Source organism: Rhinopithecus roxellana, chromosome 13 (assembly GCF_007565055.1).
Source record: "Rhinopithecus roxellana isolate Shanxi Qingling chromosome 13, ASM756505v1, whole genome shotgun sequence".
Lineage (NCBI taxonomy): Eukaryota > Metazoa > Chordata > Mammalia > Primates > Cercopithecidae > Rhinopithecus > Rhinopithecus roxellana.
Window position 1 is genome coordinate 21,675,705 of NC_044561.1, and position 13,684 is coordinate 21,689,388.

The 13,684-nt window shown below is 47.2% G+C and overlaps 1 protein-coding gene and 1 pseudogene across 1 annotated transcript in view; one reads left to right on the plus strand and one right to left on the minus strand.

The window, feature by feature from the left end:
• The window catches only part of ZNRF3 (zinc and ring finger 3), a 177,994-nt gene extending 169,649 nt beyond the window's left edge, over window positions 1–8,345 (minus strand). The window contains exon 1 of the mRNA XM_030915365.1: window positions 7,854–8,345. Coding sequence (XP_030771225.1) covers window positions 7,854–8,153 — 300 coding nt within the window. The 5' untranslated portion in view covers window positions 8,154–8,345. The remainder of the gene's footprint in view (window positions 1–7,853) is intronic.
• Window positions 8,346–12,816: 4,471 nt separating this feature from the next.
• Window positions 12,817–13,247, plus strand: LOC104659045 (annotated as a pseudogene).
• The last annotated feature ends 437 nt before the right edge of the window (window positions 13,248–13,684 follow it).

Here is a 13,684-nt window from a genome sequence, read left to right on the forward strand (position 1 = left end):
CCTCTTCCTGAACTTGGCAGATGGGCTCTTTATGGAAAAAAGTTAGAATGAGACTTTTGTGATTTAAAAAAAAGAAGAGGAAAAGAAAGGAAGGAAATACATCTTTGTGAGGATAGGGGATCTTCTCAGTTGAAGTTACAGACTTAGTTCTTGGTCAATCATTTTGGGTTTAAACTCAACTCTAAATTCCACATCAGTTCCCATAACCTCATCATAAGAAAGTGTGAAGTGAAGCAGTCTTGTGAAAACAGAAATGGCTTAGAATCAGACAGACCAGGATTTGAACCTCAGCTGCACTAACGACTTGCTCAGTGACTTTGACAAGTGACTTTACCTGTCTGCGCTTGGCTTCCTCATCTGAAAACCTGGCACATGCCATCTACTTTGTCTGTTAAATGTGAGCAAAGCACTGTGTTCTGGCAGGGAGGAAGACTGAGAGACTCGAAATCTAAATTAATCAGAGAAGAAAAGCAACCACTTAAACCCAATATACAATTTAAGAATGCCTGGCTTTCCTCAATTATACATCTGATCATAAAGCATGCCCTGCATCTGTTGTTCCCTGCCACACTCAGCCAGGGTACAGCCGGGGGTAACAGAAGGGCTCCAAGCCTGGGAGTCAGGGGACCCAAATATTAATCCTGGGTCATCTCTACCTTATCATGTGGCCTTCAGCAAAGCATTTCTCTGGATTTCAGTCTCCTTTCTAACATATTAAAGGACTGAATCTGGTTCTTTTGATTATGAAGATTTACTTAAATGTCATTTTTGTCACAAATTAGAAATGCAAATTCTCCAGACTTGGGAAAATACCATCAAGAAGCAAAGTTTTGACCAGATATAGTGGCTTTCAACCTGTAATCCCAGAGCACTGGGAGGCCAAAGCAGGAGGATCATTGGAGGCCAGGAGTGCAAGACCAGCCTAGGCAATATAACGAGACCCTATACCTACAAAAAATAAAAAATAAGCCGGGTATGGTAGCATACACCTGTAATCCTAGCTACTGGGGAAGCTGAGGCCTGAGGACTGCCTGAGCCCAGGAGTCCAAGAGTACAGCGAACTATGGTCTTACCACTGTGCTCCAGCCTGGCCAACACGATAAGACCCTGTCAAAAAAGAAAAAAGAAAAAGAGAGAGAGAGAAAGAGAGCAAGCAGCAAAGTTTTTAACATGGCATATAGGTTAATTATGATTAGGTTAATGATGGTACTGAATGCCAATCCCTTATTGTTACTCCCAGGGACACTGAAAATTCAAGATTCTTTCCTTCCATAACCTATCCACTTTAAGGCTTTGTCAATACTCAGTTTCATCAGGAAAAGAACACCTTCAGACTTTTCTTATGCCAGGTACCCTGCCTTGGAATATAAACACCCCACACAGTTTTTTTGTTGTTGTTGTTTTGTTTTTTTGAGACAGAGTCTCGCTCTGTCGCCCAGGTTGGAGTGCAATGGCACGATCTCGGCTCACTGCAACCTCCACCTCCCGTGTTCATGCCATTCTCCTGCTTCAGTCTCCCCAGTAGCTGGGACTACAGTCCCCTGCCACCACGCCCAGCTAATTTTTTGTATTTTTAGTAGAGACAGGGTTTCACTGCATTAGCCAGGATGGTCTCAATCTCCTGACCTTGTGATCCGCCCACCTCGGCCTCCCAAAGTGCTCGGATTACAGGTGTGAGCCACCGCAACCAGCCAGATCACTTTCATACAACCCGGTATTATAATACCAGTGGGTCTATGGGAACCAGAGAGACAGCCATCCTTTCCATCCAAGCAAGTTTCTGGAAATAACAACCAAAAAGGAAGGATAATCCCAGAATTTATTAGCCAAGCCAAAGCAAGTTGTTTTCATCAATTAAAGCATAAATAATCCATAAAACCCACGGCCTGCCTGATGTCCATTCTCCATCATTCATTCAATAAATACTGAGTGCCTCATACGTAGCAGGCAGTGGAACCCAGTGGGTAGATCCAGAAATGAGCAAAAACAGACCCCATGGGGTCCAGGTCCACAAGGGAAGGTGTGAGAAGCTGCTCTTTAGGCATTTCAACAGCGACAGGTGCTCTGTTTCATTTTTCAATGAACTACGAAAAGGAACTATACACTCTGCTTTCCCACATCCTGCATTCAGAGTGTCGCGTTCTTGCACTTTGCCATGTAAATGCAGAAAAGTCTTTGAGTGACTATATTTTCACTTCTCCCAAGGATGATGCACAATGCACAGCAGGGAAGTTAATTCATTATAGACAATGGATGCCTTAGGGCCTAAGCACTCAGTTCGGTGGAGAAACCCGTTTGGGAAGAAATATCATTTATCCATGCATGTGTCTGTCTCCATGACAGACTGAACTCCAGAAGATAACAGCAATACAGTGTCTGGTACAGAATAGGGCTGTGATAGATGTCTACGAAATAAATATGTTCAATGGAGGCACCCAGACCTGTAGACTTCTTCCCTACAACTCTTGTCAGCCTGAACCCCGCTCAAACTCTTGGTAATGGACTATTCGATGCTCCACTAGATTAGAGCTTTCCTTTTTCCTCGTGGGGGTGGAGGGGGCACATCATAGAACCCTGGAAGAGGCAAAGTTGTAACTGCCCATAGACAAGAATATGCATACACTTGCAGGAGTTCATGGACTATCTCTGAAAGTCTGTGACTCTCAGGTTAAGAACTGCTATATTATATGTTGTTAAAAATTAGACTTGAATTTATGTCAAAATCCTAACCAGTCAAATTCTATTCATTTGGCAAAAACAAGAACAAGCAGGCCAGGCAGACCTGGGTTTCAATCTAGGTTTGTCACCTGCTAGCCATGTGAAGTTACAGAAGTCAATTTGCTTCTCTCAGCCTCGGTTTTTCTCCTCTGTAAAATGGGTTAACAATAGTGGCTAACTGCACGTTAGTGTCAGGATGAGATGAACCAAAACATGCTTTTGGCAGTGCTGTGTATAAATAAGAGGAAACCATCACTGCCTTCCCTTCAGTCTACAGCTCTACACTGAACTCCCATCTTCATTCCTATTCAGAATTGTACTAGTAACTCCCATGAGATCTCAGGGAACAAAACAGAAAATAAGAGGCTCTAAGAATTTTTTCTTTTTTTGAGACAGAATCTCACTCTGTCATCCAGGCTGGAGTGCAGTAGCGCAATCTCCACTCACTGCAAGCTCCGCCTCCCGGGTTCACGCCATTCTCCTGCCTCAGCCTCCCCAGTAGCTGGGACTACAGGCGCCCGCCACCACACCCAGGTAATTTTTTTTTTTTTTGTATTTTTAGTAGAGACGGGGTTTCACTGTGTTAGCCAGGATGGTCTCCATCTCCTGACCTTGTGATCCACCCGCCTCGGCCTCCCAAAGTGCTGGGATTGCAGGCGTGAGTCACCGTGCCCGGCCAGCAAGAGGCTCTAAGAATTTATAACGACAAAAAATACAGCCCCAATTTTCCCCCCTGAATCAAATGCTTGGTTTTAACCTTTGAAGGCCCATCAGAGAAGACAGTGGGCAATCTCTTTCTGTGTAAATCCAGGTCAGCTGTCAGCACACAATTGTTCTACTAGACCAAGTCAATTTTTAGAGGCAGGCCTGTTAAGTTAACTTAAAATGGAGATGAAAAGAAAGTGTTTGATCAAATGCTAAACTGCAGAAGCACACTGACAGGGAAACAAAGCAGAGGAATTAGTTTCCTAAAATTACTCTGTGATACCTTTACTCAACATGGGATATTTAAGGACCTTGATCAGCCCTTTTAACCCACCACCCAGCTCTCTTCCCACCCCTAATAGCTAAAGGAACTGACTTAGTTCTTAAATGTCCTCAGCTTTTCTCTGTTTTCAAGTCCATTCAACATTTAACCTAGGATCCAGAAAGGCTGAATTTAAAGTTACACAGAATCTATCATTCAGATTCCTTCTACAAATGAATTTCTCAAGCTTTTCTAAATATTTGACTTCAAGCAAAAAAAAAAAAAAAAAAAAAGCATTTCCACTTTAAAACAATCTTTCATCTCTAGCAATGCAAATTTTCTTTGTTTAACCAATCCACATACCACCAGCCAGTGTTTAATCAGGCCTTTATTTAACATCACCAACCATGTGAGTTGCACAGCCAAGTCTGAAAGTTTCAGATAATGATCTCATTAACAGAACAAATTGGTTCAAAGATGAAATATGTATCAGTATGTCTAAGAACCCTTTAAAGTCCCACACTTCAGAACTATAGGAGAAGTGTAATTAACTTCTCCAGCATTCAAACTGTATGCCTGACACTCTTACAAGCAAACGGGCTTTAACACTGCATAAATAAATAAGATAATAAAAGTAACTAATAGCATCTCATACCCACAAATTGTTTGCACCACAACTTTCACAGATGGGAGACAAAAAAAAAAAAAAATTCTTCATTCAGATTACACTGGTGACCTTGGGATAGTTATTTAAGCTAAAATGCAAAGGAGAAGAACCAAGATTCCTGATGACGAATCCTAAGGTTTGAATTACTACCTCCCTCCCTCTTGCACTCTCTCTCTCTCTGACACTGACAAACAAACTGACACAATTCTTAACTAGGCTTCCCCTACCCTAACCCATGGAAATGACTGAACAGGTACTCTAGTTAGAATTATCTAGGCAAACCAGACTGTGATATGGTATCTACTATACAAATACACACACACACACACACACACACACACTTTTCATTGGCATATAATAAGGAGGGGGGTTAAAAATCAGTAATACAAACCAATTTCTTATCTTAGAATTCTTAAAGGTGACAGACTCCTAAACAGGTTTTTTCTCCCCTAAACCATGAATAATACTGCTATAGAAGCCCAGTGGAAATAACAAAAGCAATGCTATAATGCTACTATTTAGCTTTAGTTATAGGAAAATGAACTCTGCTCTGAGACGATAAAACGCTAATCAGCAAATCACACTGTTTTTTGTTTGTTTGTTTGTTTGTTTTTGAGAGACAGTCTCGCTCCATTGTCCAGGCTGGAGTATAGTGGTGTAATCATGGCTCACTGCAACCTCAGCCTCCCAGGCTCAAGCAATCCTCCCACCTCAGCCTCCCAAGTAGCTGGAACTACAGGTCCATGCCACCACGCTGGGCTTTGTGTGTGTGTGTGTGTGTGTGTGTGTGTGTGTGTGTCTAGAGACCAGGTCTAACTGTGTTGCCCAGGCTGGTCTCGAACTCCTAGGCTCAAGCAATCCTCCTGCCTCAGCCTCCCAAAATGCTGGGACTACAGGCATCAGCCACCATGCCTAGCTACTATTTTCTTTTAAGATAGTAAATAAAAGGAAGTTTTGAAAAGTTCAATGAGATTGTGTCACCAGGGCACAGTGAAAGTCTCAAAGAAAGACAAGAAGTTACAATGAGCAAGAGTTAAGATTCAAACTATTCTTGAAGACTGTGGACAAAATGTTTGGGAATCTTCAGCACAGCATCATCTCTAAAGCCTATAAAGGTTTTTCAAGATAGTAAACAAAAGGGGGTATTTTTAAAGAGTAAATAAAAGGAGGTTTTGAAAAGATCAGGTTACTCAGAAAACATGATTAATCCAAAGCTGGACACCAATTTATTCCTTCTGCTTTCTCATTTCTTACCAAAAGAAAACATTATATTCCCTCTCAGCGGCCCTAAAACATCAGCCTTCCTTACAAAAAACTTTTTCAGGGCTGCCAGACAAGGTCCACACCAGTTCCCTCAATCAAACAGTATTTGCAGAACTCATAAAAGCACGCTAGCCTTTGTACACACACATCCCTGAAAGCCACACTGCACTCTGTCCGCAGAAACAGGGAGGTTCAACAAGTCAGCCACCACAATAAAGTTACTAAAGATACGAGGTGCACCATGAAATGACTATTCAGACAACTCAGATAAACTCACCAACATTACTGCAGCTATAAGGGAATTAAGGACACCTATTAGTGATTGCTTAACAGGTAAACTTATTAAATACCATTTAAGTCACTTTTCTTTACTTAGCAACTATTGACTTTTTTTTTTTTTTTTTTTTGGCTAGGCTAATGGACTACAAAAGAGTTAGATAAGCACTTCAAAAAGTTTCAGAAGAGAATAGATTCCTTCTGCCAAATTCACATATTATCTCTCTACTCACAAGGATAAAATAGTTACAAATGGTGTTTAAACTGCTAATTTTGTATTAAATGGTGAACCCAAGATTATCTCCAAAGCATAACACTCCTCATAATGGATAGCTCGCTCACCAGACAAACTACTGTTGAGAAAGAGTGACACTTTAAAACACTGCAGATAGAAACTGCAAACTTCAAAAGTCTCCTTCAAAAAGTCAAGTGCCACGCTAAAGCGTCTTTTTTTTTTTTTTATAAGGTTGTAAATTAAACATCTCGAAAACCATCAGGGCACAATGAAAGCCTCAAAGAAAGACAAGAAGTTGCAAGGAGCAAGACCTAAATGTTTAGGAATCTTCAGCAAAGCATCATCTCTAAAACTTATGAAGATCATAATTACAACATTTTTTTAAGTCCAAAAGCATTAACATAGATAGTCAAAGGGCTCAATGAAGGAGTCACAGAAGTTTTCAGATGGGGATAAGAGCCCGGTAAGGCAATGCTGCTGATAAATCGCTTGGGCCTGGGTGCCTCCTCCAGCTTTGTAAGGGCACATCTCTACGGAGTCAAGCTGCACAGCTCTCCCTGTCCTATGAAGGCAGGGCTTTGAGTCTGCACCGAAGGAGAGAAAAGGACACCACGGAACAGGCTGTCTACGCTGTGGGCTGCTATGCAATCATTCCATGCAGTCCCCTTCTTTTCATTCATAACTCATCCAAGAGTAAAGCACAGAAGGCCCACAAAGCTTAGGCCCTGCAGACATCCGATCACCCCAAAGGTTCAAAGACAAGCCAACCTTTACAAATCGCCCCCATCCGAGGCGCGCATATTAACTGCCATAAGTGCGCTGGCCGTCTAGTAACAAGTTGATAAAACCATGGCCAAGGAAGCGGGAAGACATCCACCCAGCTAACCGTCCGCAGAAGCTTCAGTTGAGAGTCCCTCCTCCAAAGAGTAGGCACAGCTTAAAGCTCTCCCTAGCCAGCTTCCTTCGGAATGCATATCTCTTTCACTTGGTCCAAGGTGGAGGCCCTGTCAGTGAGAGACCCCATCTCCCCATTTGCAGGCCCTTCGCATTAGTCTTTGGCCGAGGGACGGGCAGGCAGTATCCCTCCTACCCTCTGTAATGTGAGGCACGCAGAGAGGGCTGCCTTCCGTTGCCACTCCAGGGAACCCCCATCCCCACTCCTCGACCAGCTCCGCCTCCTCCCCTGCCTGCTGCTGCTTGTCCAGAGCCCCGCAGAAGGGTCAGCGGCGCACAGGTGAGGCGGGCGGCAGGTTCTGAGGAAGAATCCAATGTTGTGCAGCCCTTCAGACAAACCTAGCCGCACCCAAAAAGAACATGCATGGATGGAAAGCAAAGCCTGCAACCTGAAACGAGCCACCCCATCCCTCATCACTTGTCTTTCCAAAGTTGACATTCAACAGGTAGTTCCCGGGACTTCCACCTGAGGCAGACCTAAATACCCAACCGGCCAAGGGGGCCGCCCCAGCGTGGGTGCCGGGCCCAGGATCCCCCTCCCGCCCCGGGGCTCACAGGAGCTCTAGCCCCCACGTGCGCTCGACCCCCGCGGCTGCGCCCCGGAGGCCGCGTCCCGCCAGCCTGCCCGCCCGCAAGGGAGGGATGCCGCCGGCCTCTCGGCCACCCCTCCCGCCCGCCCGCCAGTCAGGCAGCCCGCGGCGGGGTCGGCGGGCGCAGCCCCCGGAGCCATCTTGTGGCGGCGGCGGCGCGGGGCCCGGGCGGCGGGCAGCTACCTGCACGATCTCGCCCTCGGCGCTGAGCGTGGCCCCGGCCCGCGAGAAGCGGCCCGTGAGGCCGGTGGTGTAGGTGGTGTAGTCGCCGCTTGGGCTCGACTCGAACAGCACCACCTCCACGAACGCCGTCTCCTTGGCCCGCGCCGCGCCGGGCCCCGCGGCCGCCAGCAGCAGCCCGAGCAGCAGCGGCAGCGGCGGCGGCGGCGGCAGGCGGCTGCACCGGAGGCCGCGGGGGCGGCGGCGGAGGCGGCGGCGGCAGCGGCCCGGGGCCCCTGGGCGCCCGCCCGAGCGCGGCCTCATGGTCCTGCGGCGGGAGGGCGCGGAGGGCGGGCGCGGCCGGGCATAGTCGCGGGCCGGCTGAGGACCGAACGCGGGCGGACGCCTCACAACCCCATCGCGGCGGCAGCGGCGGCTTTGTGGGTCGCAGGCTCAGCTCGGCTCCCCCGGCCGTCGCGCCGCGGCCCTTTCATCTGCTCCACGTGAGGGGTTATCCCCGCCCCGGCAGCGTCGTGACCCGCTCTCCCCTCCCTCCCCGCCCTCGGCCTCCGCCACCGCCGCAGCCGTGGGGAGTGAGAAGGCGGGGCAGGCGCGCCTGAGGCGAGAGGCGGGGCCCGAAGGCCGAGAACGCCCCGCCCCTCCCCGCCCCGGCTTCTATCTGTGCTCCGCCCCTTTATTCTCGCTCCGCCCCATCATCCCAGCTCCGCCCCCCGCTCGCGGTCTGCGCTCCGCCCCGTCGTCCTCGCCCCGCCCCCGCCCGCCGTCTTGCTCCACCCCATTATTCTTGCTCCGCCCCCCACCGGTCGTCTCTACTCCGCCCCTTCGTCCTCGCTCCGCCCCTTCGGCCGCGCTCCGCCCCCGCTGCGCTCCGCCCCCCACGGCAGACATTACTCCTCGCGGTTGCTAGAGTTCGGCGGGAACCGGGACCGCAACCTGCTCCGGGCGATGCGCGTCCTCTCTGGAGGCGCCACACGTCCTGGTCGGGTGCAGGAGTTAGGGCCATTTGATCTTGAAAGGCCTCGTCCTTCCTGATTCCCCCGCCCCAGTTCACAGTTCCCAGGAAGCTTGATCGCCCGCTCTGGGTTCTCCATTCCCACCCCCACCTCCAGGATCGAACGGGGAAGGCCGGGATGGTCGGGGCAGTTTGCAGCTTGGGTCGTGTCCAGTTCTTGCACAGGTGTCGCCTAGACAGCTTCTCTCTCTGAAGTCTGTACTGAAGGAGTTGGGGAAGACCTTGAGGACCTTCTGATGGAGTTCATCTTTCTGCAGCCCCAGAGACTGTAATTCAGACACCTTCCCCAAAAGAAGTCTGGAAACCTTCCCCAAAAGAAGTCTGGAAAAGAGTCTCGCCACGTGCAGGCCAGAGGAGTCCAACACCATTATCACCCTCTATGCACAGACTGCTGGCTGCCAAACTAACATATCTAAGGCACGTGCTCAAGGGCTCAGAGGTTCCCACTCACCCAGAAAATAAACTTCTAATTCCCTGCCCCTTTTTGGAACATGCCTTTTCCTTCCTCATCTAGTCCTCTGAGAATTGAACCCCTCCTTCAAAAGCCAGATCCAATTCCCACTTCCTCCGTGGAGTCTTCCTTCCCTGGCCAGAATAGCTTTGTTCAGATATTTGCAAATATTTGGTTAGGATGAATCTGCTTCTACTTGCTACCACACCCAAAATGTTAAAAAGACAAAAAGAAAGAAAGAAAACTCATTGAGAATTTTCTTGAGTAAACAACTTAACAAGGTTACATTTTAAAGCTGAAAAAAAAAATCTAATGTGTAACAGAAAACACACTTGAGAAAAATCCACAAATCTGTATTACCACATTTGGACCACCCAGAGCTTCCGCTTAGGAGGGAGGCACCTGGGAAAGCAGGACTCTGGAGGGAGGTGCTTTTTAGTTTCTCCAAAACCGAGCATAACCAGTGCTGACTGCAACTGGGCACCATCGGTCCTGACAATGACCCCCACAAGGTCTTTTTATTTTTTCATTTAGTTACAGGGTCTCCCTCTGTCGCACAGGCTGGCTGGCATACAGTGGTCTGATCCCAGCTCACTGTGCCCAAGTATCGAACTCCTGTGCCCAAGTATCCTCCCAGCTCAACCTCCTGAGTGGCTGGGACTACAGGTGCCACACCCAGCCGCCATCCAGGTCTTAATTAAGGGGGAGGGCAAATTTCTATAGCTCATGGATGACATTTTGCAATATTTAAAATTCAAAGACACTTACCACCAACTGATAAATGGATAACCAAATGTGGTCTATCCATGCAATGAGATATTATCTATCAAGAAATGAAATACTGGCTGGGCACGGTGGCTCACATCTGTAATCCCAGCACTTTGGGAAGCTGAGGCAGGCTGATCACCTGAGGTCAGGAGTTCGAGACCAGCCTGGCCAACATAGTGAAACCCTGTCTCTACTAAAAATACAAAAATTAGCCGGGTATGGTGGCAGGCGCCTTAATGCGAGCTACTTGGGAGGCAGAGGCAGAATCATTTGAACCTGGGAGGCGGAGTTTGCAGTAAGCTGAGATCCAAACCTGGGGGACAAGAGCGAGACTTCTTTCAAAAAAAAAAAGAAATGAAACACTTGGCTGGGCACGGTGGCTCACACCTGTAATCCCAGCACTTTGGGAGGCCAAGGCTGGTGGATCACCTGAGATCAGGATTTTGAGACCAGCCTGGCCAACATGGCAAAAACCCATCTCTACTAAAATTACAAAAATTAGCTGGGCATGGTGGCATGTCCCTGTAATCCCAGCTACTCAGGAGTCTGAGGCAGGAGAATCCCTTGAACCCGAAGGCAGAGGTTGCAGTGAGCCAAGATCACACCACTGCACTGTAGCCTGGGCGACAGAGTGAGACTCCATCTCAAAAAAAAAAAAAAAAAAAAAAAAGAAAAGGAAATGAAATACATGCTACAACATGGATGAACCTTGAAAACATTATGCTAAGTGAAAGAAGCCAGACCCAAAAGCCCACATACTCTATGATTCCATTTATATGAAATGCCCAAAACAGGCAAATCTATAGAAACAGAAAGTAGATTAGTAGTTGCCAGGGGATGGGGGAAGGCAGGAATGGGTAGTGAGTGCTAATGCGTTTCTTTGGAGGGTGATGAAAATATTCTGGAATTAGATAGTGGTGACGGTTGTACAACTCTGTAAATATACTAAAAACAACTAAATCATACACTTTTAAAGGATCAATGTTATGGCATATGAATTTTTTTTTATTTTAGAAACAGGGTCTCACTGTCAGGAGAGTGCAGTGACGCCATCACGGCTCACTGCAGCCTTTACCTCCTGGGCTCAAGTGATCTTTCAGCCTCAGCCTCATGAGTAGCTGGGGCTACAGGTACACACCACCACACCAAGCTAAATTTTTTATTTTTTGTTTTTATTTGTAAAGACAGGGTCTTGCTATATTGCCCACATTGGACTCAAACTCCTGAGCTCAAGCAATTCTCCTGCCTGAGTCTCTCAAAGTGCTGGGATTAACAGGTATGAGCCACCACACCTGGCTAGTATGATTTATATCTCAAAATAGCTGTTAAAAAATATTTCCATCTGGGCATGGTGGCTCACGCCTGTAATCCCAGCACTTCGGGAGACTGAGGCAAGCAGATCACTCGGCATCAGGAGTTCGAGACCAGCCTGGCCAACAGTGAAACCCTGTCTCTACTAAAAATACAAAAACTAGTCGGCTGTGGTGGTGCACGCCTGTAGTCTCACCTACTTGGGAGGCTGAGGCGGAGGTTGCAGTGAGCCGAGATTGTGCCGCTGCACTCCAGCCTGGACGACAGAGCTAGACTCTGTCTCCAAAAAAAAAAAAAAAATCTGTCTTTAGTGGTATTTTCATGCAAATACACACACACACACACACACACACACACACACACACACACACAGGATACAGCATAAGGATATCCTCTGCTCTTTGAAGTCTTAGCGCACATTTCACACCCTCAACAGGGACTACCCTGGCAATGCTCTTTTAAACTGCAATGTGCCCCCTGTCATCCACTCCTATCCTCCCTTGGCCTGCCTTCCCCTATCCCTGTGGTATTTATCATCTTCTAACATACTAAATAATTTGCATATTTATTTTTGTCTGTCCTCCACACCCCACATGCACACATACCAGAGAGCAAGCTCTCTAATGACAGAGATCTTTGTCTTGCTCAGTGACTTAGGCCGAGGCTGCCTGACCCAGAGTACGCACTCAGTAAATATTTGTTGCATGAATTAATAACTAAATGAATGAGTGATAACCTCATCAATGTGTATTCCTCCCATTTTGCAAATATTTGGGGCAGGTTTTTAACAGCTGCACTGGAGCATTGGGCTTCATGGGACCAAAATAATTTCTGAGTGTGAAGAAGAATGAACATCCTTTCCTCAAGAAATGCAATGCAAACCCACACAAGGGTCAGAAAACAAACCAATTTTGATTTTTTAAAGTCTACTTAAAGAAAGATATGAGGCCAGGCACGATGTCTCATGCCCGTAATCCCAGCACTTTGGGAGACCAAGGAGGGTGGATCACTTGAGGCCAGGAGTTCGAGACCAGTTTGGCCAACATGGTGAAACTCCATCTCTACTAAAAATACAAAAAAGTTAGCCAGGCATGGTGGCACATACCTATAGTCCCAGCTGCTTGGGAGACTGAGACAGGAGAATCGCTTGAACCCAGGAGTCAGAAGTTACAGTGAGCCAAGATTGTGCCAGTGCACTCCAGCCTAGGCAACAGAGTGAGACTCTATCTCAAAAAAAAAGAAAGAGAGAAAAGGAAAGATATGAAAGCTGGGCACTGTGGCATGTGCCTATAATCCCTGCTACTCAGGAGACTGAAGTAGGAGGATCCCTCGAGCACAGGTGTTCAAATCCAGCCTGGGCAACATGGCAAGACCCCATCTCTCAAGAAGAAAAAGGAAAAAGGGAGGCCCGTGGCACCGACAGGATGGGCAAGTGTCGTGGACTTCGTACTGCTAGGAAGCTCTGTAGTCACCAATGAGACCAGAAGTGGCATGATAAACAGTACAAGAGAGCCCATTTGGGCACAGCCCTGAAGGCCAACCCTTTTGGAGGTGCTTCTCATGCAAAAGGAATCATGCTGGAAAAAGTAGGAGTTGAAGTCACACAGCCAAATTCTGCCATTAGGAAGTGTGTCAGGGTCCAGCTGATCAAGAACGGCAAGAAAATCACAGCCTTTGTACCCAACGACAGTTGCTTGATATTTATTGAGGAAAATGATGAAGTTCTGGTTGCTGGATCTGGTCGCAAAGGTCGTGCTGTTGGTGATATTCCTGGAGTCCGCTTTAAGGTTGTCAAAGTAGCCAATGTGTCTCTTTGGCCCTATGTAAAGGAAAGAAGGAAAGACCAAGATCATAAATTTTAATGGTGAAAACACTGTAGTAATAAATTTTCATATGCCAAAAAAAAAAGAAAAAAGGAAAAGGAAAAAGAGCCTCGGCAACATAAAGCGACCCTCATCTCAAAAAAAAAAAAAAAAAAAAAAAAAAACAGCCAAGCATGGTGGTGGGCACCTGTGGTTCCAGCTACTTGTGAGGGTAAGGTAGGAGGATCTCTTGAACTCAGGAGGTGGAGGCTGCAGTGAGCTAAGATCGTGCCACTGCACTCCAGACTGAGCAACAGAGCAAGACTCTGTCTCAGAGAGAGAAAGAGAAACATAGGCTTAATAAGATGTGGTTCAGCAACACAGAGGTAGCATGATTCATCTTTTAGCAGTGTGAAGCTGTTCAGAAAGGAAATACTCACTGAGTAATGAAGTTTCACCAAAATCTGGCAGGCAGCAAGGGGAGATAGAA